The 25,330-nt window shown below is 43.0% G+C and overlaps 1 protein-coding gene across 3 annotated transcripts in view; it reads left to right on the top strand.

The window, feature by feature from the left end:
• The window catches only part of TENM3 (teneurin transmembrane protein 3), a 1,290,943-nt gene that overhangs the window by 1,209,302 nt on the left and 56,311 nt on the right, over positions 1–25,330 (top strand). For 2 of the 3 annotated variants that reach the window (XM_086962461.1, XM_086962462.1), the window contains 4 exons: positions 8,948–9,197; positions 12,380–12,400; positions 22,329–22,561; positions 24,809–24,963. In XM_086962461.1, the coding sequence (XP_086818587.1) occupies positions 8,948–9,197; positions 12,380–12,400; positions 22,329–22,561; positions 24,809–24,963 (659 nt within the window). The remainder of the gene's footprint in view (positions 1–8,947; positions 9,198–12,379; positions 12,401–22,328; positions 22,562–24,808; positions 24,964–25,330) is intronic. The other variant, XM_086962463.1, reaches the window with a different exon arrangement.

Genomic DNA, 25,330 nt, shown 5'->3' on the forward strand with positions numbered 1-25,330 from the left:
AGGGCGCTGACTTGGAGGAGCCCTCTGATGAAAATTATAGAACTCGGCTACCTCAGCAAAATGATGATGCATGATTGTTGTAAAAGATATCAGGCGGGGGAGGGGCGGCGTGCCAGGCTGTGGTGACCCATGTACACTCTTTCAGCCTCCGAATGCAATGCAGACGAAGCAGTGGTGACATTGCTTGCAGGTGTGAATTTTTAAAAACATCTTTGTACCTCCAAATCACAACTTCTTTTAAGTATTCTAAGGCCTTTTGTTTACCATTGGAGGTGGGTCATATATTCAGGCTGGTCTTTAAGTGGTACTGGGTCTATTCAAACAGAAGGACATTCAGCTCCATGATTCGCGGGTGCTGGAGCTCAGAACACCCCGATGATGAATTCTGCTGGGTAATAAATCAAAAAGTGATGTGGTTTGGCTGGATTCTAACACATTGAGATTTATTATGACTAAAGCCAGTAACCGTGATAGGAGCCCCATCCCTGGAAAAGGCATTTATGTGTATGAAGACATGGCAGTTCTTAGAGTTCGCGTAAATTTCAAATGTAACACCTTTTTTTAGATTCTTTTATTTGTTTTGGTCTCACGTGCAAACTGCGTCAGCTGTCTGTTATTAAAAGACCTATTGTGGACTATTCGAATACTTTTTCCTTTTTTTAAATATTTTTTTATTGATTTTCAGAAGATCTTCTACGTCATACAAAAACATAGCATAATAGTCAAAAGAGAAAAAATTAAACGGAGTATCAAAAGTACATCTCCATACACGGCATCCTCATCTAGATAGTCTCCAACAGCATTACTACATATTGCTCATGACATATTTGCTTATATAGAAACAGCTGCAGGTGAGTTGGGTTGAGCTACAGTGCGCAAAAACAATATTAGGGGCTCCCATATATCACCAGGCCTGGACATTGGTGGTAGCTCCTCCGTGTATATTACTAACTTTTCTCTACAAAAGGACAGACCCTTCAGCCACTGTTCCACCTTAGGTCTTAGTTTGCTGTCCCACACCATCGCCACTCAACGCTTGGCTACAAGTGCCACTCGTACCAGCCTCCCCACCGTGCCTTTCAGAAATGGCACATAACCGAATAAACATATCTGTGGAGTGCACTGCAATGGAGTCCCAATAATCTTTGCTAGAGTATTGATCACAGCTATCCAGTATGTCGACACTTGTCCACATGTCCACGCCAAGTGCCAGAAATCTGCCCACTCGCCCCACATCTCCTACAGACATCCGTGTCTCGGAGCCCAAAAGTTTATGTGGAGTATAGTACACTTGATGTAGATATTTAAAATGTATAATTTGTTAATTCCCATTAGATGTTAGGGCACTAGTGAGCTGGCAGCAGACCTCCCCTTCTCGCTGTGTAAGTGGTGGGTCAAGGTATTCATACCAGGCGCCAAGACTCTTGCTACTTGTGAGAGGTCTGTCTTCCTGCGCAGCGCGATATAACTTTGTAATCCTGTTGTGATGAGTGGCGGCCAAAGTAAGTGTGCGCAGCGCCAATGTCTCTTGCGGTTCCGCAGGGAATGTAGGATAGTGAATTTGCGCTCTCTTTAGCCTGTGCATATAGAACACAAAAAGTGGTGTCTTATTCTGAATGTAATCCATGTCCGTATCTGTCAGAAAAGTGCCAGACTGAAATAGATCCTTCAACTTGGTGATGCCCACTTGCACAAGTGTAGTCAGCGCTCCCTGTTCGTGTGCTAGTGAAATGTTCGAATGGTATGCTACTGGTGAAAGTGGTGAGTATAATGGTCATTTACCTGCCTCTCGACTCAAAGCCTGCCAAGCGACTATTGTGGAGTTAATAATGTTACAAGTTTTGCGGGGTGTATGCCTATAGGCGTGAGTTAATAAGGTACTCGATGGGACAGGTTGGGCACCCCAGGGCTTTGGGTTAGCCCACTGCTTATCAATGGTTGACTTTCTTGGCAATCGCATTTAATTGCTTCTTATTCAATGGCTTTTCTTCTTTATCTTTTCGTGTTGGCCTCTTCCCTGTGTCCTCACTTATTGACCATTCTTTTGATTCGAAGCTTGTATCTTTCCACTGCTCACTCGATAACCTATTTTTTTTCTTCTGCTTCTAGCAGTTCATGAGTGTTTCTTCTTCTCTCCACTGCATGCTGCATCGCCCTTCAGACCCCTCCCTCCATTGACCACCTGTCCTCCATGTCTGATACTGAAGATCATCACCTGTTTTTATTTGCACTTCCCTCCCCCTTACTCGCTACTCTGCCTTGCCTGTACTGTCTTATTTTTTTTGTTTTTTGTTTGCAGCAGTGCATTTGTCATCCCTTAACACTAAATAAAAAAAGACTCCAAATCTGGATTGCATCATTACGCGTTGTCATTTATATGTCACCACCCTATCACCGCCATACCATGATGAAATGTGCGTGTGTGATGGTTAACATGAGCGCACATGTGATGATGCAATGAATACATTTACATCATCACACCACTTTTCTTTTTCTTTTGGACAGTACTTAACAGCAGTTACAAAAAAAGTCAGTGCCTACTGGCTTTCCTAATGGCTTTACCAGTTCTGTTTTTGCAACAGGCCAGGGTTTTGTTTCTTGAAACACATTTTGAAGGGTTAGGCTTTGAAAACTTAGCCTGCCTAAAATGTCTCTGGTGTTTGTGACGCTTTTATTGGTTACAATAGCACAATTATTGTTTTCCCATCCAGTACAATGCCTCTCTGCTAAGACGGTCATTAAGATTGCTTATAAGTAACAATTGCGAAGATGGTTTATGTGGACATTTTGCTATGGGAATCAGGGTAAGATGGTCAATTTTTTTTAAAAAGAAGAGAATGTTATCTCGGTCTCAGTCAGGTTAGATAGGCAGCCACCAAAAAGCGTGCATTGCATAGAAGAGAGTAAACAAACCACACTGCTTCTGTTTACCCGATTCATTGCATAGAATAGAGCAAACAAACCGCCCTGCTCCTGTTTACCCTATGCATTGCATAAAAGAGAGCAAACAAACCGCCCTGCTTCTGTTTACCCTATGCATTGCATAAAAGAGAGCAAACAAACCGCCCTGCTTCTGTTTACCCTATGCATTGCATAAAAGAGAGCAAACAAACCGCCCTGCTTCTGTTTACCCTATGCATTGCATAAAAGAGAGCAAACAAACCGCCCTGCTTCTGTTTACCCTATGCATTGCATAAAAGAGAGCAAACAAACCGCCCTATTTGTTTACCCGATTCATTGCATAGAAGAGAGCAAACAAACCGCCCTGCTTCTGTTTACCCTATGCATTGCATAAAAGAGAGCAAACAAACCGCCCTGCTTCTGTTTACCCTATGCATTGCATAAAAGAGAGCAAACAAACCGCCCTATTTGTTTACCCGATTCATTGCATAGAAGAGAGCAAACAAACCGCCCTGCTTCTGTTTACCCTATGCATTGCATAAAAGAGAGCAAACAAACCGCCCTGCTTCTGTTAACCCTATGCATTGCATAAAAGAGAGCAAACAAACCGCCCTGCTTCTGTTAACCCTATGCATTGCATAAAAGAGAGCAAACAAACCGCCCTGCTTCTGTTTACCCTATGCATTGCATAACAGAGAGCAAACAAACCGCCCTGCTTCTGTTTACCAGATTCATTGCATAGAAGAGAGCAAACAAACCGCCCTGCTTCTGTTTACTCGATTCATTGCATAGAAGAGAGCAAACAAACCGCCCTGCTTCTGTTTACCCTATGCATTGCATAAAAGAGAGAAAACAAACCGCCCTGCTTCTGTTTACCCTATACATTGCATAACGGAGAGCAAACAAACCGCCCTGCTTCTGTTTACCCTTTGTATTCATAAACAACTTACTATGATGGCCTTGTTTTAGATTTATTTAGTTGGACGTTCACACTTATTTTATAAGCTTTACCTGAGTTGCAGTTGTGAGTCACAGTAAGGGTGATGTAAATCATTATGCAAATGTATCACTTGCAGATAGGAGTGAGTAGAGGTCAAGTGTATTCTTTCTTGGCCTTTCTGCTCTTCCTCCAGCAAAAAATAGCTATTCTGCCGAGGCAGGAAGTAGACAATATTAATGCAGTACATATTAGGTGCCCCAGAGGTAAGCAATCAACCCTCCTCTGAGGGAAAAAGGGGTTATTAAGAAGCGTTTACCCAACAGTTGGGCTGGGGCAATGCTTGGGGTCCTGATGGCGGATCATGGCCTGATTGACATTTGGCAACTTCCCCACCCAATGGACAAAGTATTCACACTCATCTTGGCTGCACATGGCACATAATCGCGGCTAGATTTTTACCTGATTTCACACTCCACAGTTTCTACGGTGCTAGACTGTGATATCCTTGAGGGCCCCATCACAGACCACTACCTTGTTCGTCTGTTTGTGGATTGGCGATTGAACATAGCTGTCTGGAAACCATGGCATCTCGCTGTCTCTCATTAATATGCCACAGTCGAGAAATTGCTTCTGAAATCGCACCTCTACACATACCTAGCTAACATTAAGGGTTCCATGACCTTGTCGTAGGTCCTATGAGAAGTGGCCATGGTCAATTTTCGAGGGCACGTCACGTGCAACTCTGCAATAGCCAACAGGAAGAGCCCAAGAGGCTACACTAGAAGCCACTATCAAAACTTTAACTCATGCATACACTGTTCATCCTACCCCCAGGCCAGGGCTAGTATAGAACGGGCAAAAAAGGACCTTGATCACCCAATTACTTCAAAAGCTGAGTACATCTTATATCGGCTGAAAGCACACCATTATGGACAAGGTGACAAGCTAGGATGCCTATTAGTGGCTCAGTTGCAAGAGCAAGAATCCATGATGGCTATTCCAGGCATCAAAGATAGCAGGGGAAACACCCTCAGGGAACCATATGACACTGTGGGAACATTTGCCACATTTTATAAAACTCCTTGAACCATTGAATAAGACTATGATGCAATTAAGAAAGACTTATTCTTTGATGCAATAAGGTTTCTATTCCTCAATGTGAATCGGAGAAACCTCTTGGAAGGCGAAAAAATTGAAGGAAGAAATTGACAGCAAATTTTGAGTCTTGCGTATAATAAAACCCCAGGTGAAGACCACTTCTCAGGGGAGTTTTATAGGTGAGCTAAGGACGATCTGACTGAGGTCCTTTAGGACACCTTTAAAGAGTAAGAGCAAGCTTGTTGCTTAGCCTCCTTCTCCAGTAAGTGCTGAATCACAGTCTTCCCGAAGCCAGGGAAGGGCCATCTGCTCTGTGACAGCTACCACCCCATATCGCTCTTCAACGTTGATATTAAAATATTTTAAATATTAGGACGCAATCCTAGTAATGCATCGCAAGCAGGTCCTTCCCACTTTGATCCATCACTCACAGGTCGTTTTTGCTCCGGGGACAACCTTCCAAACCACATGTGGACACCAGCACACTTGCTTTGGCTCTCCTGGGATGCTCCTGAGGATTCCTTGGCCATTTCTGAGGATGTGAAAAAAGAATTTGGTCGCAAAAAATGGGCGTACATGTTTTGAACCCTTCGAAGACCGAGCTTGGGAGAAGACAACACTAACTCCATAATTGGAGGGACTATGATGCCCTTACCACACAAGTCATTTGTGAGTGTTACCTTTTGGATCCTTTTCGATAGGGGGGAAAGAAAGCATTGCAACTCTGTCCCTGTTGCTGTTGGAGCCTCTGTTCGCTGCCGTAAGCAAGTCCCCCATATTCATGGTATTAATACACTGGCAGGCCCTTCCGAGATATTGCTGTACGCTGATTATATCCTCCTTACTCCTACCACCTTACACACCTTTATCCCTTTGCTCATGTCAATCATAAATGAATTCTCAGCCATCTCTGAATGTGAATTGGGATAAGAGCGAATCATGGCCCATGTCACGCGGGACAACAAAAGCAGTCTTAAATGGGTATAACTTACAATGGAAGCCCAACAAAGTTAAACATTTGAGAATCTATATCACTAGAGTCCATGAAAACATGGTGGCCATTAATTTAGACCCTCATATCGCTAAAACCCAAAGTGACAACGCAAAGTGGTCTCAGCTGCATCTTTCCTTATGCAGCAGGCTGAACACTGTCAAGATGGTAGTGCCCTCGAAATTCACCTTTTTTTCTTGGGATTCTCCCCCTGCTTGTCATTACACCTATCATATGTTCTATCGATAAGGGTATTAAAGACTCCCTCTGGGATGGGAGGAAACCAAGACTGTGGATCTTGAAGCTGATTGCTCACAGGGACTGCGGAGGCCTTAGCCTCACAGGCACTGAGCACTACTACACAGCCTTACATCTGTCCCACCTGGCCAATTTGTGGCCTAGGATAAGTGGTACCCCTCTGTGGGTCCTTACTGAATGCCGACTCACAGCCTGCGGTCCTGGCCTAAAACTACTCTATGTAAACAAGACACCCACATCTCTATCCTCTAATACAGTGTCATACACCATGGCCTGAAAATGGATCCACATTCATAAATTGGTACAGTTGGTCCATAGATTGCACAATAAAGAACCATTATGGAATAATGCAGGAGTTTGCTTTGGAGGTCGCCCCATCCAATGAGGTAGAGGCAAAACGTTCCTTTCCATTGAGCAATTATTCGGCCTTGGGGGAGGATTTCTGCTTGCCTATGACTCACACATGGAATTATCTGCATCTGACGCATTGTCTTATGAGTAAAATGGGACCATTATCATGGTCTACACTTATCTCCCCCACATTTCAAGATTTGAAACATTGGGGTTTACACAAAGGGGTTATTTCAGGATTTTACGATCTACTTGTCATTCGCCTTACACTGAACACCCTTTCTCTATTTTTTCTTATCTTGTTCTTTACACAGTCCATACTATTGATGAAGACACCCAGTGCTATATTTGTTGAGTCTTCAGTGTTGGGAATAGAAAACTATGCAATTACTGAATAAATAAATAAAATAAGACGCAGTTACAATTGTACCCTGGGGCACTCGAAGGAAAGTAAATCACTACTAACAGCATTGAATGTCCCTGTACCCGGTCAAACAGCAAGTCACCTTCATAGAATAACCCAGACACCAGTGAAGGGAGCAGGGAGGGGCAAACATAAACCGCGGCAAGCATAGATGGGATTTGGGACAAGCACAAACAACTGGCAAGCAAGAAGGGGGGAATAAACAACAACAAAGAGCTATTGCAATAGGGGAAACACCAATAATGAAGTTAGAAGGTAAACAAAGCTCCTCAATCTGCAAGCAGTGAAAGAACACCAATAAATACATTAATCAGTACAGGGTCAATGCTCCATTGAATATGCAAAGAGGAAGTGAAACCAGTAGGCACTGACCAATCGAAAGTAAGGAAACAAGAGTAAGATGAATGCATCCAGTGGTAAATGACGGACGGTCTCTAAGATCCCTTGAAGTTTTTGTTTCTTGTTTTTTGTTAACAAATGATCTTTCCACCAAGCGTGATTGCTCTGGCAAAGATGAGATCTAAAAAGATGGTTAAAAGAACACCCGTAGGATTTCCTGGCTCTGGATGGCCACTCTGTATCCTTACCCAAACATTTTAGGGCACTGCCATGATAATAAGGGACCCAGCTGTGGCCTGGCATGAAGCAGCGTCTAAACAGAAGATGAAGGTGCAATGAGTTTCCTCACGTTACTGTGATGCTCCAACACCCACACTTCTGCCGCCCTTGATTAAAGCCAAGTACTACCTGAATTTCCTCTGACAAAGACCAGTCCCTTAACCACCTGATACTAATATTAAAATAATGTGCTACCTTCTTTACAACTTTATAGACATCAGCTACTGACCGGTTGTCTGAAAAGGAAGCCAAGTATTTTTTATGGGACCTTCGCCTACTCTAGTTTAAAGAGACCTCCCGAGGATTATCTGATGGAGGAAGAAATAGTGGAAGCCATCAGAACCAGGCTCCTGGAGAGGATAACTTACCAATTAATTTTACAAAATCTGAGCCTCCACGATAGCCTCGTATTGTCTAGGACCTTCAGAGATGTTGAAAATTTGGGGGACTTTACACGGAACATAACTGGGCAGTCATCACACTGATCTCCAAACCAGGAAATGAACATTTCTACTGCACTACCTACAGACCAATAACCCTTATACATTCTGATATGAATTTACTGATAAAGATACTGGACTTCAGACCCCAAAACATCATCCTCTCACTTTTAACTAGAAATCAGGTGGGCTTTGTGTCTGGCTGGTCTTCAAGGATCTCATACTGGGACTGGATACTGACAATTTCAAAGAGCAAGCCTCAGCTAGGAGGGGACATTGTGGACCATACAATAATTAATAAAAGGGGCTTTCTGTTGCAGTGGCTGGTTACTCAGGGTCTATGCAGCAATTTTGTACAATGTATGTATGGTGTAAACCTAGAGCGTAAAGGCAGCCCGAGAATCCAGGCTCGCAGAAGACGTGTTACGCTAACCTGACAGAAGCAGCCTTTGAATTGTCTTGATACCAGAATGGAGAGGCTTGGGACTCATTATATTTGAGCTCCTGTATAAGTGTGCTTGCTAATGCAGTAAGTGTTTTGGCATTAATAGGTCAAACATTGCAATTAATTCAGGGCTTCAAATTGTTCCTGCTGACGAGCTAGTATTCGTCTCTTTTCTCCTTATTATCGTTGCTGCTAGTCTGTACGTTTCTAATTAAAAATTATGGTAGATTGTTTTGCTTTCCATACTTCCTTTATCTTAAAGCTAAAGTATTATGTGTTTTAAGTCAGTTAGTTCCATTGTTATAAATACTGAGGACTTGCTCATTTAATGTGTGCACCTTTAAGAAAAACAATGTATTTAAAATAAATGTGTAACATTACAGTTCCAGCACCATTGAAATGTTAGCATGAAACTTTATAGGAATGCTTTAAATTAGTCACTGTATTGATGGAACTAGTAATAACTTTGTTCTCCCCCTAGGAATCCTCTATAAAGGGAATGGGGAAAACCAGTTCATTTCCCAGCAGCCTACGGTGATCAGCAGCATTATGGGTAATGGCCGAAGGCGCAGCATTTCGTGCCCAAGCTGCAACGGCCAGGCTGATGGAAACAAGCTCCTGGCTCCAGTTGCCCTGGCGTGTGGAATAGATGGAAGCCTGTATGTGGGAGACTTCAACTTTGTCCGCAGGATATTCCCCTCTGGAAATGTGACAAGTGTCCTTGAGCTGAGGTATGCGTCAACACGGTTGTGCTGTGTGATTGGTCTTTGCTATGGCATGCGCAGTCTCGCCTAATGTCCTGAATAGTCTGCTTATGTGGTGGTTAGAAGACATTGTTTCTTGAATGGTGCTCTCAACCCCCTTCCTATGGCACTGCGTGAAGGTGCCATCCTGGGCTATCCGAGTGGCAATATGTTAATATGCCACAGTTTATGGATTGCACGGAACATTGTAGAGTTTCAGTTTTGAGTGGGTCACAAGTGTTTACCACTATCACACTAAGCGTCGTAGTCTTCAGAAACTGGAGTAGCGATACACGGATTCCGCATCCCATTTGCAGGGGCGGCTCTAGGCTCATGGCGGCCCTGGACAGGGAGCGTATGTGGGGGGCCCCGGAAGAGGGGGTCCAGGCGGGGCGGAGCGCGGAGGCCAGTGAAGAGGGGAGGGGGAGAGGGGGGAGGGGTCAGGGTGTTTGGAAGTGGAACAGAGCCTAAGGCCACCAAATCCCTGCCAGGGGCCACCACGCAAATATGTATCCATCCTCAGAGGATTATTATATTAAGGATATATATTGGCGTGGCGGCCCCTGGGGTTTGGCGGCCCTGTGCAGGTGCACAGCTTGCACATGCCTAAGGCCGCCCCTGCCATTTGCAAATTCCATCACTGATGTTACTTCAGAATTAATGTGGGTGCACCGACAACGAGTGGGTTGGATATCAGTTAAAGCCGCCTTTATTATGATGCTGTTGAAAAACATCCTAAAGTGAACCATTTTTCCGTATTTCATCCCTGTTAATAGTGGACATAAACCAAAGGCATTTTGTGACATTAGTGATCATTTTCAGATAGGTGTATTATAAATACTAAACAACCGTCTTTAATTGGAAACAAAGTCTTTACTAAAAATAAGATATAAATATGTATTTATTTGTGTTTGTATTAAGCTACAGAGTTTGTTACTTTGCGTATGAAATGCTTTTTAAAGCTGTGGATTTCACAAAACGTTTCCCTTCAGTGTTTTATATGAGGGGCACATTTCACATTAGCATTGGCAGCAATATGCTCAAATTAAAGAGGATTCTTTTTTGAGTTTAGTTGTTCATGACGCTGCTTCAGACACATGCATGTGCATGTATTACCGAGCAGAGAGAGATGGTGTACCAGCTCAAGTGTGTAGTGCCTGCCTTTGGCTAGCGGACAGCAGCGTAATGTTACACAACATGCCGCCACCTCTTCAGAGACTTATTCCCTAATGGCGGCGACAGTCTGGGCTGCCTCTAGTCTCAGACGTTCTCTGAAGTAACTTACTTATTACCAAATAATACTACAAAAATATGAATTCTGTACATTTATATACACTTATTTTCCAGTGTGTTCTTTGACAGTATGCTGCAGCACTGTCTGAAGCTGGGGTTGTAGGTGGGAATTTTCGACAGCGCATTCTCTCCCTTTATCAGAGCAGTAGGTGTTCTCTTGATGCTTGTAGAAGACTAAATATATACTTCCAGACCAGTAAATAGGGCATTGCCTAGCCTGCTATGTGTAACGGGGGCATTGCCTAGACCTGCTATGTGTAACTGGGCGATTGCCTAGACCTACTATGTGTAACTAAGGCATTTCCTAAACCTGCAATGTGTAACTGGGGCATTGGCTAGATCTGCTACGTGTAACTGGGGCACTGCCTAGACCTGCTATTTATTTATAAAGTTTTATATAGCGCATGTGTAACTAGAGCATTGCCTAGACCTGCCATGTGTAACTAGGGCATTGCCTAAACCTGCTATGTGTAACTGGGGAATTACCTAGACCTGTTATGTGTAACTGGGGCATTGCCTAGACCTGCTATGTATAACTAGGGCATTGCCTAGACCTGCTATGTGTAACTGAGGCATTGCCTAGACCTGCTATGTGTAACTGGGGCATTGCCTAGACCTGCTATGTGTAACTGGGGTATTGCCTAGACCTGAAATGTGTAACTGGGGAATTACCTAGACCTGCTATGTGTAACTGGGGCATTTCCTAGACCTGCTATGTATAACTAGGGCATTGCTTAGACCTGCTATGTGTAACTGAGGCATTGCCTAGACCTGCTATGTGTAACTGGGGCATTGCCTAGACCTGCTATGTGTAACTGGGGTATTGCCTAGGCCTGATATGTGTAACTGGGGCATTGCCTAGACCTGATATGTGGTAATAGTGCACATTACCGTAAGCATGCCATTGCAGGTAATAAAATGCGTCCCTCTCTAGACTGCTCCAAGAAGAGGCCCTACGCTCATTGTCTTGGACTTGGAATCATGGCATTATTGTACACCAGTACTGCCTAATTATACATGTGCTCCATTTTACAGACTTGCTATAGGGCTTATACTATTGAGTTTGGCTCCTTGTCAGTATGTGTTCTCTTTCTGTCATCTGTGATTTAATTCCATTCTCTTGTACGTCCCACAGCTGCGAGACGCTCCTACCCGACACGTCTAAATGTGGTGCTTTTCTCCCATTTAGCCAAGCTTTCTACATACTGTATCACTTTTGCCTTCATCTTAACTATTTTACTTTGATCTGCCTACCTAACATTGCTCTGGTGGCGTCCTTGTACCTCTCTCTCCATCTCGCCCTATAGACACACCGTGGAGACCAACAGATCACTGAGATAGAGTAACAGGGACACGCGAACATTAGGAAGCATATACCAGTGGCAGTCTGGCTTTAATATAACATACATCTATCAGGTGACCCCCCACTAAACTAGTCATACACATAGACAAAGTTACTTTTATGAGACTAGAGGGCACTCAAGCTTCCTGTGGGCTGGGCAGGAAAGGGGAGAAATACCAGGTCCCATTCTGTGTTATCTGTATCTTCTTGGTGACTCTTATTCTCAAAAGACCAGGGTCCAGGTACGGCCACTGTAGGTAGGTCTCGTTCTGTGCTACCGTAAATGACCCCAAGAGGGCACAAGATTGCAACGAAAGGCGTACAATGGTGACGTGGTCTTGTTGCTTGGGGTAAGCAAGCACCAAATGGCAAAATATTAACATTCCCTATATCTGAAGAATCTGGCAGTAGTGTGTCATTTACTCCCGTCTAATTCTTCTTTTTCCTGTTTCTGCTTATGTCCATGTTTACTAAAGCTATCTTGCATTACTAACTCTTATCTTTCTTACCCTTTTCTTTGCTTGCATCCTTCAAGAAATAAAGATTTTAGGCATAGGTAAGCATTTTACACTGAGCAGTTGCTTCTGTTTCCTGGCTGTTGCACCGATTGCACCCACTGTGTCGGGGTTATGTGACAATGTAAACATTGGCATGTTTCCTGAAGTGATTAGCATATAAACTAAAACATTGTGCTTCTCTTGTGATGCAGGGGTGCAGACTTATCATGTGGGCCAAACTGAGCCCCTATCCATTCCTTTGGATAGAAGGGGCTGTACCTGGGGGAGAACACTCTTGGTCCTTGCTGATCAGATTATTTTTTCAAGTTTATACTGCTACTGTTGTGCTGAAAGGACAATAACACATTTAAAATAATATGTTCATCAACAATATTAATTTAAATGTTCTTATATATAGCAGTACAGACATGACCTTGGAGGCAAACTGTTACTATTGATGCTTTTAATAATAATTTCTCAATACCACTGGATGTTCCCATTTCTTTCTCCTTTTTAACCAAATGTGATTTTGATAATAAAAATGAAGTTTTTTAAAATTACCAGAGTGGTCATATAATATAACAGGAAAAAATAAGGAGATAAATATATTTAATGGGGACCAGGAAGTGAAGAGAATGAGTGGAAGATAGGTTAGTATTGAGTAACCACATCAATGGCGCAATCGTAGTGCCTTAAATTCTAGGGATTATGAGAAGCACCATAGGCTATAATGTGGCTCAACACACGGTTTCGGATTATCCAATAAATTGTAGTAGGTTCTTTGTAACATATTTAATGTGAAGGAGCTTCTGTTGGTGATGTAGAGGTCCACAGGTAGGAAGTTCAGTTGCTGGTAGCAAAAAGCAGCGAATATCAGAATCGCAAGATGCACAGGCGAAATTGTCGTGGTCCAAGGATGGAGTTTTTGAGAGGAGTGAGGGCAGACGCTTGTGTGCGTTTGTGTAAAATGAGGCCAGTGAATCAAGAAATCGTCTTTGGAGCAATTGATAATTTTGAGGATAAATGTGAGGGATTTGTACACTTTTCTCTGGTACTCTTCCGATCAGCATGGTGTCACATGGGCGGGCTAGAACATACTTGGTCAACCCTGGTTTTGTCAGTGGGCTGTAAGGAGTGGATGAGAAAGATGAAGAGAAGAATTTTGCAAGATTCTGCTGATCTAACAATAAAGATATTCAGAATGTGAGTGGAAAGGAATCTTGTGCATAGTTAGGAGATGGCGAAAGAAAGCTGTTCTGTAGTGGAATTAATAGTCCTGTTTCTGTGTCTACGTGCTTTGAGGTTTTCTGCATGGATAAAGTAGAGAATGCAGTCAGGGAGGGGATAAAAAACATGGGTAATAATTGCTGTGATTCACAGGCAATGTATTTAAATTCCAGTAAGGCAAACTTAGTTTTCCAGCCACTTGAATTTGGTGAAGTGAGAGCCATTGAAGTGGATAACCGCAAACCATATGGCAAAAGTGCAGAAAGAGGTCAATCATTACTGGCTGTAATAGTAATATTATAGGAATACATTGTTTTCAATTTTGTATGTATGAGACGAATACTGATATCCACTTGGGATCCATTTGGCTTAATTCAGCGAGTTACAGTATTAATTGGCATTTTAGGCTTTTGGAGACGGAGGGGCAAGATCTTAATTGTTGCGTCCAAACTCCCACATGGGTCAAACAATCCAACACATTATGATGAGTTTGTGTCTATAATTGATCTCTGTCTCACCATTGATAGCTTTTCAGAAGTTGCAAGGCCGTACTCTTTAAAATTGCAGGTGGTATGTATGCAACAACTAGGTAGTGTTAGATTTTGGGGTCTCTGGTCGGCAGAGGTAGGTACCTTTGACAAATAGGGACCCTTCCATCTGGTCAGGGTAAAGGGGTACACTCCTAAAATAACCCCTGCTCACCCCCTTGGTAGCTTGGCACGAGCAGACAGGCTTATCTCAGAGGCAGCGTGTAAAGCATTTGTGAACACATACAGTAATCAAGTTACAACATACAAAGGGAGGCCACACAAGTTGTTTATCAAAAATAAGTAGCTTTATGTAGGTTTATCACAAGACTATTAAACGTAAAAAGATCCGCAGTACGGTTATCAAAAAAAGAGTTCTTCTTAGGAATACTTGATTCCAAGTTCCTTACAAGTCGGTAGCCTCCTCCGGCTACGGCGATGTTACCACAACAAAGTCTTGCAATTCCAGATGACCACGTCGAGAGGGGTCAGCACAGCGGGACAGACTTGGTCACAGTACCTTTACTCATTGTGGCAACCGTCGCGGTTGCGTTGCAAGATGGAAGCGGTGCAGGACGCGGTGTCCTCTCGATGCGGTGCAGGCAGCTGTGCAGACAGCGGCCTGGTGATGTCGTCGAGACGGCGTCGTTGAGACCAAGGCCGTGCGTTGCAGGGCGAGACGTTGCTCGATGCGGTGCTGGCAGGTTGCGGTGCAGCGGCGGTGCCGGTTGGCGGGAGTTGATGTCGGTCAAACCAGTTTGCTTCAGTGAAGCGAGGTGGTGCGCAGTGCGGTGCCCACAGGTCACGGTGCAAGCAGCGGCTCGTTGGCGGCGGCATGGAACGTCGCGGTCGGTGAGACCAGGGTTGCGTTGCAAGATGCGGGTGTTGCCTCTGGGCGGTGCCGTCAGGACACAGAGGCGGTCATCGGAGTCGGTCACAGCTCCCTTTTCTCTGTAGCGACTAAAACCGCGTTTCCAGAAGCAGTGCACATAGGTTGGTGAAGTCTACTGGTCCTGAGACTTCGGTCAGGGGGCAAGCTCTCTCTCAAGCCCTTGGAGATCCGTCACAAGTTGATGAAAGTACACACAAAGTTCCTCTCTTCTCTTGTTGGCAGTAAGGCAACCACTGCAGGCCAATCCCTCACGCTTAGGGATAGTCCCTCCTCAGTTTCTCTGGTTCCTCTCCTCTGCAGAGGTTTCTTCTTGTTTCCCAAAAGTGATCTGATCTCTGGGGTCTGAGCCCCCCTTTTCATACACAGTTTTCCTTTGTTCTCTGGCAGCAGAGAAGCCTTTGCTCCAGAACTTGTTTGGACTAGGCACTCCTTTGACAACACTCCGGCTTTCCTTTCAGAGTATAGGCCAAGGACATCAGACGCAGCACAGGAGGTGGAGCCTGCATTGTGGAGGGAAGGCACGGCCCTATTCAGGTCCCAGGTGCAACTCCTCCCTCCCATCTACATGTAGATCTCTCTATTCCGCTGTGTGCTGACTCACTTTGTCTCCTGGAATCCCCCAACCCCTGTCACTGAAACTTCAGACAAGGAATACACAACTCAGCAGAGGCAGGCTTGGATGGTTAGACAAGAAAATACCTACTTTCTAAAAGTGGTATTTTCAAACACAGAATGTTAAAACCAACTTCACTAAAAGATATATTTTATCATTCTGAGTTCAGGCATACTAATCTCAAATTTCTACTATATTCCTTGGGTCAGTTAGTATTATAAGATGTAATAATCAAAGTGCCCATTCTGGCCTATGCGGAACAGGTAGCCTTGCAATAGTGAAACATGAAAAGGGATGTAATTCACTATTGGGACATGCCCCACACATCAAGGCATGTCCTACCTTTTACCTACAATGCACCCTGCCCTCTGGCCTACCATAGGGGTGACTAATATGCAGAAAAGGGAAGGTTTAGGGACTGGCAAGTGGGTGCACTGGGCTAGTCGACACAGCAGTACCGGACTGCACACAAGCTCTGCGATGGCAGACCTGAGAGACATTTTACGAGGCTGCTTCCGTGGGTGGCACAACCAGTTCTGCTAGCCCACCAGCAGCATTTGGTTTACAAGCCCCAGTGCACTGTACATGGGTCTGACAAGTAAACCAAATCAGCCAATCATGGAGTCACTAATCCATACAGCAATTTATAATCGGTAGAGCATATGCACTTTAGCACTGATCGGCAGTGGTAAAGTGCCCAGAGTCATAAAAACAACAAAAACAGGTCAGACAAAATACAAGAGGAAGGCAACAAGTTCAGGGATGACGCTGCAAAAAGGGCCAAGTCCAACAGGTAGACAAGATGAACTTGAAAGGTCCAAAGACAGTTAGAAAGACAAAAGTGTAATAAAACAAAATCAAAATGAAGGAAAGCAGATATTCGAACTGAACATTAAAATGAAAAAAGCCATATGAAATTGCAGGTAAATGTAATTCAGTGTTATCCTATAGAAATGTAAAAATAATTAGGAAAATCACACCATGGACCCATTGCAACTCACACTGATACAATTGCAGTCAACATTGCACTGTTGTCTTACTATTCACATTCACTAATTGTTTTTAAAAACACAGGGATCTAATACCTACGGTTATTGATGAAGAAAAAAACACTGAAAGGCATGAACCATAGGGTGGTTGAGATGTTGAATAGCCATTTTAACTACTTGTTTCTAACACAACCTAGAGGACTCATCAAAAGTAAATAGCTCTGCACCATAACATGAAGCTGAGTAGGATGCCATCAATCCACCTCCAAACTCCTGATTGACCTTCAGCAACTCCGAAATTTTGGCCAATGAAGGATGTTGAGAATTCATAGAAATGATCACACTAGCTAAAAGTATGAGTGAGCAATAACCCCATTTACTTAAAACTCCGTGCGTGCTCTAAAGTAGAACTATTCACTTACCCCAAAAGGTTTTTTTGTGACTATTGAAAAAGAGGATCCAAATCTTACTCACCATGGCTGTTAAATGGTTTGAAAAACATTCATTTTGTAATGTAGACCGGTGAAAAAACTCACTAGTTCATCTGCTTATAATAAAATGGTATATGGACACCCTTCCTCTTTGGAGAGAAAGAGTGGATGTGGAACAGAAAAGCTGGAAAGGCCGGCTAGTGAAAGCCTTCACAAATGGGCCAACTCACTGGTCCTGCTTCAGGCAGTTGAGTATTAGTTTGCCTTGTACACTAACCTGAAGATCAACTTCCACACGGCCCTATTTTCTGATTGCAGGTTAGGCTGCATAGATAGTAAGCCTGTGGGGTTTCCCATTGCTCAAATTTATACCAGAGCTTCTTCCTGTCAAATAAACCTATAGTTGGTATTAGTAAAGTGGGCTGCTTAGAAACTAGGGTGATGATGATTGGATTGGTATGTTTGGATAGGTGGTGAGTTAGTCTGTTGAACCCCACGTATTTAAATAATTTTGACATGGTGGGTGGCGCTATGCAACAGTTAGAAGGGATACATGTGCTGTCAAAGGGTTTCATGATTTGAGTTGACCAGAAACACAGATAAAGATAGCAGAATCGGATGAATAGAAACAATTGGTTGAGTTAGGGTGCGTGGTTTAAAGACTTTGGAAATGTGTACATCGACCAGTTAAGATTGGACCTTTCAGGGATTTTTAGAATGAAGAATGTGAGCATGCTTACTTAGCTGAAGGGGGTGAGAGGGTAAAGCGAAGAAAATGACCAGATTGTCTACATTTTGACCAAACAAAAGTTTACATTTTATTATTAATCAGGAAGAATATGGCAAACAGCCAAGTGTTTAAAAGTAGTTGTTTGAAAAGTCAGGCGACTAGCGGGTGGAGATAGGAGGGGATTTGTTGAAGTTTTGCATTCCCTCTTCCCTTTTTTGCAGTCTGGCTGTGTACAAATGGGTAGTGATCACTATGAAGAGCAGCAGCAAGAGTGGCAAGGTCATTTTGTCTCATCTAGGTTTTGCTTAGCCCAACAAATATAAGAGGTGTTAATAGAGTCACAGTGATTGGTTACTGAGCTGTTGGTGGTGCATTTTATTGTACATTGTGCACGCCTCTCCTTTTATTTTCATGCAAGGATTAGCTTTGAGGGTGACGTGTGATGTTCTTGGAGCCCTGTATGGTTTCTTACCTTGTTTCTATGCTGCTCAATTGTGAATATAATCTTCATTTCTGGATATTTTTAAAGCCTTTTTTGTACTGCTGCATCACACAACCAGTATTTTAAGCTCCAGCTTGCTCAGATTAACATTTTGCAAAGGTGGAAAGCTAATAATGTTCAAAGGACTCTCTCTCTCTTTCATCACAGCGGGGTCAATGAACCTTTTACTTTCAAGAAAGTAGTTTGCTTCTCGGTGTTAGAAGTTCAGAATTCTATTTGGCTTTTTCGAGCACACAGACTTCGGCAGTCTTTTGAGCCCAAGGAACCAGACATAGGAAGGCTTTTTACATTTTAAGAGCGTTCAAGCGATCTGTGCATAGTGAGGCATTTTTCTCATCTAGCCAATACTTGTTTTGCCTGAAGGAAGCAGACTATGTTAACATTCTTATTGTCAATTATAGTTTCCACGGAGAGGAGATTGCAAATCTTGTTTTTATTCATTGCTTGGTAGTACGTTTTACGCCTTTTTGGTTTTTTTTTTTTTTTTTTTTACCCTTGAACGATTACAAGCGAAAGGGTTTTTTTTTTGTTTTTGTTTTTTAACGTTTCTGGCAACGTTTTGTTTACTAATTTGAAAGCATCCTGTCCTGAATAGTTAATTGGCAAATACACATCTGCTGTCATCAAATGTAGAGATGCATTTTTGTCTGAAGCTGAGGCAAGTGTATAATATGCAGAACAAATGCAGATACACAGGGTGTAATCTGCTAGTTATTGCCATTTTTGAATGTGGGTAGGGGACATGACTAAAGAGCCAAAGCCTATAGCGGGTCAATATGCTCCTATCCTCTTTCAACAATAGTAATAAATAACATGTTACATTCTGCACATCTGCCAAGGCATTATTTTATGTGTCTTTGTTTTAACAAAAATTATTTATAAAAAAAACAGGATACAAGTTGATAAGTTTGCGCTGTAAGATAAACCACATTGAATAAACTTCCTGACTATAAGGAGTTTTTTTTACCTATGTAAAGTCATTGTTACAACAATGTCAATACTGTGGTACTAGAAATTAATTTGACATTTGCACTATAGCAATAAGTGTGTGAATGTGTGTTTAGTGGTTCAGGTGTTCCATATTGCACGTGTTATTCGGTTAGACTGTTACATGTGTTTTCACTATCATGGCATATTTCACCAACACAAGTCCTCCACCATATCCAATAAGGACCACGGCCTGCACACAGGTTCTGCAGTGAACTGGTATATTTGCCATTCATCTGCAAGCATTGATGTGTTTCGGCATGTTGCCTTTCTCACTGGTCTACATAAACAGACACACTCAGATGAGCAGAGTGTAGCCTGCTATTACTATTGTAAAGTGTGAGGGGCATTGCTCACGAGAGGCTAAGCTTCAATAGATCATGATTCCCCTCTCTTAACAGTTGTAATAAATAGCATATACTCTGCACATCTGCATGCATGGTGTATCTCATGGTATTTTTCGAGTATTTTTTTTAATATAGTTAACCAAAACCAGGCAGCAAGGTGTTAAATTAGTGCAGTAAGGACACATCTCATTCATAGAGGTCTTATGACTATTTGTTGAGTAGTTTCGTTTTTCACTATGAAAAGTAATGAGGGGATGCAATCTGTTTGCCAGTAAACTGTGTTTTTATAATGTGAGTTTTGTTGTACTGTGAAAATTAACTGGATTGTGATGTTTGTGCTGTAGTAGTAAGGAATGTGAAAATGTGTGTGTAGTGGAGTTACTCTGAGACATATTAGTCTGAGGGTGTGTATTATTTGAGACAAAGTAATCCCACCAGTAGCATTTCCAGTATCTGAGGATAACAAGTTCCAGTTCAAAAGGCATAGATGGATGAAACATTAGAAGCTTAGAGGCAGCGCACTGTAGTTTAGGTGTAGCCAGAAATGTGTGCGTGGTGTATCAGAGTTTTTGAGCAGGGGTGCATCGGGATCCGATGTTGGGTAGATTGAAACGAAACTGTTCACTACTTTTTGAATAAGATTCAGGAACTTTTTAAAGGGTCAGTTTATAGCAGTGAGCCATTTGACTTGGTGGTGGCAAGCTAAGGTATGGGCGTGTTCAGAAAGATACACGAGCTCCGGTGGCAAAATGGATGATCTTGTTTAGTGATGTGAGAAAGCGAGTAGGAAACACTTTCAATAATCCTTTCTTCAGACACTAACAGGGTGAATGAATAGTGATCTGGCTTGCCTAAGGTATGTGTGTTTGTATCTTCCATATGTTCATTAAATGGATGTGTGCTGCGCTAGTGTGCTAGTGATAAAGGCTTCCAATTTCATGGATGGGGTAAAATGAACCCTAAGTTTTCAGGCTAAGTTTAGAGTCAGGGTAAGGTGGATGGATTTAGCATCGTTGTAATGATTCAAATGCAAAACATTTTTTACTCATCACTCAGACAAGAGAAATCTCCAGTTCTTCACAAAAAAAAAAAGATTCAACCAGAAAGATACATTTCACTCACTCTGCCTGGCAACCTGACCCTGTACAGTGATATTTTAGCCAGTACTCAGGTGTACTAGTTAGGGATCAGGGCGCTGGAATAGGCATTCATCTCTTGGCAACGCGTTTCATTTATATACATAGGGCCTCATTTATGAAAAGTGACGCATCGCTGCGTGAAAACAGCGATGCGTCACTTTTCATTGCGCTCTCCTTGCGACACCAATGATGCGTCATATTTATATTATGACGCATCATGTCGCAAGGAGTTACAGATACGTCAGTATTTCTGATGTATCTGTAAGCGCAAAAGTGACGCATTGCTGGAGTGTGTCACAAAAGTGACGCAACTCCAGCAATGCGTCGTTTCACATGGGGCAAGCCCCATGTGAAGGGGCCTGCGTCAGTCTTACGCCTGCTGTGAGGCAGGCACAAGATTTTGACGCAAGGGCGTCCTAGAAGTGACGCAGTGAAATCTCATAGATTTCACTGCGTCACTTTACGACCCTTTCTTGCGTCAATACGCCCCCCATGCATACATTATACCTGGCGCAGGTATTATGTGGCGCAGGGGTTTACAAAGGGACGCATCTACCTAGATGCGTCACTTTGTAAATATAGCGCAACAAGGTGCATTTTTTACGCCACTGGTGTGTCACAAAAAGTGACGCACCAGCGGCGTAAAAGTGACGCAAGGGCTCATAAATGAGGCCCATAAATTCTATCCCTCGAAAGGCACCTTCGCTGCTCTCGACCCGTTGCTTAGAAATACTCTCACGCCTGCGACCTTACGAACTTTGTAAAATAAGTTGTTCTTATGTATGCTATTCTTTTTGCAAATAGTTTTATTTGTATTGTGCCCTCACTGTAAAGCGCTCTGATACCCTTCCCTGGTCCGCGCTATAGAAAACTCTAAAAGTAAAATAAAAATAAATAAATAAGTGCGACCAAGGGCCTGTTCATACATCCGAATGGATAGCATCCGTCAAAAAAAGGCAGCGAGGGGCCTAGTGTTGTGCAAACGGTAAGAGAAATGTTGTATTCCCACAAATGAATTAAACATGAATCTGCTGCGGCACTCGATCTCGCTGCGTCAGAAGGCCAACTGAGAGTCCCCTGGACTCAAACGACCTCTTTGTACAAGGGGAGCAGAGTCCGCATTACGAACTAGGTCATGAGTCATACCAGCGGAAGGAGAGGCTTCTCCAGGACCTTCCACTGCTAGGAAATGATCATAACACTTACTGTTTACTCTTCCTCACTCATGCAGCAAATGAACCAGCCTGCTGTGGGTGGATGCTCAGGTCATTAGCATTGCTCAGGCTTCCCATCTAGTTCTATTCTTGCTCCACAATCCCACGCATAGCGGACTCCAGCCTTGCCTTAGTAACAGCATGGGTGCTTCGAGATCTTGCATAAAGGTCTATGAAACCATTCACCCTGCATTGCTGTTAATTGACAGAGCACAGACGAGGCTCCACCAGGAATGGTATAGGGATCATAGTGTCACTACATGACAAAAATAGCTTGTAACCTATTGGTATAGGAGCATTTCTTGTGTAATGATCTCCGTGTGGATGTTCATGTTTCAAGACTGTTCTCCGCAGACTATTTTACCCTGCATTGTTTGGTTTCTTCACAGCAATAACCTGGCTCACAGGTATTACCTGGCGACAGACCCCGTCACTGGAGATTTGTATGTTTCTGACACCAACACTCGCAAAATATATCGACCAAAATCACTGCTTGGCACCAAAGACCTGACAAAGAACGCTGAGGTCGTCGCAGGTACGGGAGAGCAGTGCACGCCCTTCGATGAGGCAAGGTGTGGCGAAGGCGGCAAAGCGGTGGAAGCAACACTCACAACCCCAAAAGGTAAACCGCTTTTTCATTTCCAACAATCTTTGTCTCGCTGATGTCTCTAGTCCTCCATGTGGGTGGTCGACTTTCTCTAGCACTGAACTCCCGGGCATGCTTGTTGACAGACCTGCTGTATAGTCACTGGGCCAAGCACATACTGCAATACCGCTAATGAGATACAGTTTCCCCTGTAACACTGGTGAAAATGCAAATACTGTTGAATTTACACAGCAGCTCTAATGTCAGCAATGGTCTTGAAGTCATGAGTATTTTGTAAGAATTTTTCAGTATATTTCAGACTGAAATGCTGTGCCTTTTCTAAGCTGAGGGTCCTAAAAATATATATACCTGTAACCTATATGGCTCAGACCCTGGCACAGATTTCGGGGTGTACCATAATATGACGCTTTGCAAATCTCATGTTTCAGTTATATTCTAGGCTTCATGTGCTTTTACTTTTTCTTGTTTTGAGAAGATTGGCTATTTTATTATGAACTAAAAATAACTTACTGTTCACAACTGTGTTCACAAAACAGACACACTTTAATTTTCACCACGGTTGCTGTCATGAAGTTTTGGAGGGAAATAAAAGGTCTTGACATACGACTGTCAAGGATGTCCTCACAGGTCTCTTCTTCATTACTTTGTCGAGATAGGGCAAGATTATGCCATAGAAAAAGAAACCAAAAGACATGAAAGTCCCATCAGAGTTCAAGAACCTGGTTGCGGAGTAGAACAGGAACCAGCATGACTGCAGCTCGCAGGACTAGACCTGTGCTCCAGTAGCTAATAAAGCGGGGAGGCAGAGTAACAGCATTAGTGGTCTGCTTTTCAGGAGGAAGGTAGGATCCACCTGACCAGCAAGATCTGTTCCTTTAGAAACCCGTGATAGTTTGTATGAAGCTGTAGCCCTTCATACATTGGCAGCCATCTTGGAATGGCGGCCAGCTGTTTTGGTTGGAGACATTACCTAGTGGACAGCAGTAATGTGAGACACCCAAAGATGGACTTTGACCAGTGTGAGGGGCTTCATTTACTTTTAGACGGGCCAAACCCCCCTATCAATGTCAGATAAACCTGTCTCACGTGACCCACTAGAGCCTAAGTAGGTATGGAGGGGAGAATGGTCCATTGCCCTTAGGGTGATAAACCAGCCCACTGTCTCTATGCTCCACAGCTGTCTGTGGCCGCATCACTTCTGCTAATGCTTTACAACTTTCCGCCATGCTCCTGGCACTTGACCTCAAAATCTGCAAATTGCCTGTGCTTCCCTTCGGTAGCACACTGTTGAACAATATAGGAATGTTTAGTAAACAACATATTTGGACACCATTTTGATGCTGCAGCATCTGCAAAATTTGGTATGGTATTTGCAGCTTTCATTTGGTCTCTGACTCTTGTAAGTGTAAGAAAACAAAATGTTGTTTAAGTATGGACAAATCTGAGCTGGGGAACTGAAAGGATGTTAATTGGTAGGCGAGATAAAACACATATATAACACATCCTTCTCTCTGTCTCAGCTTTTTCAGTTGACTATTAGATGATGGTGCCAGCCGGGTGTTAAAGCCCCCAAGTGTTTGTGTTCTCATAAACAGCTGGAAGTGTGGCTCTCATAGTATATTCTCCTCTAATAACACAAGTAACACATATTCCCGCAATCTGGGAGCTTGTGAGAAACTGATTAATGTCACTGTTCACTCTGCTCTAAGAAAATGCTCAATCCTGACATAAACCCACGCCACTGGTTTTTATCTTAACTCATCTTCTGAGTTGCTGATTTTATAATTCAGGCTATTTATGTCCCTTGGTGTTTGGAAGATCCACCAGTCAGTTTGCGTTCACTGGTGTTTTACGATTCGACCATAAACTGAGAACCAATATCCTGTGTTTATTAATACATTAGCTTCAGGTGTGGTTCTCTAAAGCTTGAAACTGACAATCATCTATACAATGGGCAGTGATCAATGACAGGATGATTTATTAACACTAGTGGGGACATGTGCCATTTTCTTCGACTGATAGTAGCCATTTAACGCAGTGGTGCCCAACACAGGTCCAGGAGTGCCAGCTCCTTGCCACATTTTCCACATGGTAAATGTATATACTAATATTTTGAATGCAAATTAGTTACATAGACAGCGGGTACCCTCAAACTCTGGTACTGAGCTAGACTGCCTGCAAACATATTGGGCACTGGGTCTATTTAGACTACAATATCTTTATGTACAAACAAACTAATATTTGCTATTCTTTCATAAAAAGGGATCGCTGTTGATAAGAATGGAATCATTTACTTTGTTGATGGGAAGGTGATTCGAAAAGTGGATCAAAATGGAATTATCTCAACCCTTCTCGGCTCCAACGATTTGACCTCTGCGCGGCCTTTAACCTGTGACACCAGCATGCACATCAGCGAGGTATTTTTAACAATGCAATTTTAAACGGCTTAAATGTCTTGTAGAGTAACTAGTCCGCATGCATTTGCATAATTCCCTTTTTATTATGTTATTTCCAGACTGCTCTCCTTTTTGATGACAGAAACCCTGCACGGGTTGAGTATTTGCAAGTACCTCACGGGAACATTGACACTGTTAATATGAGACTGATACCGGGTTTGGCTGCCATAATAGTGTGTATCTGCAAAGCAGGCAGTAACATGAACTGATTGTCAAGCGAATATTGTCAGTGGCCTGCCCATTCCATTGCTATGTATATATTCTCAGAGAGCTGTACTGGTGGGATAGCTAAGTCTCTGAGGACCTTACTGTAAATGAAAACATGGGA

Source organism: Lissotriton vulgaris, chromosome 3_1, assembly GCF_964263255.1.
Source record: "Lissotriton vulgaris chromosome 3_1, aLisVul1.2, whole genome shotgun sequence".
NCBI lineage: Eukaryota > Metazoa > Chordata > Amphibia > Caudata > Salamandridae > Lissotriton > Lissotriton vulgaris.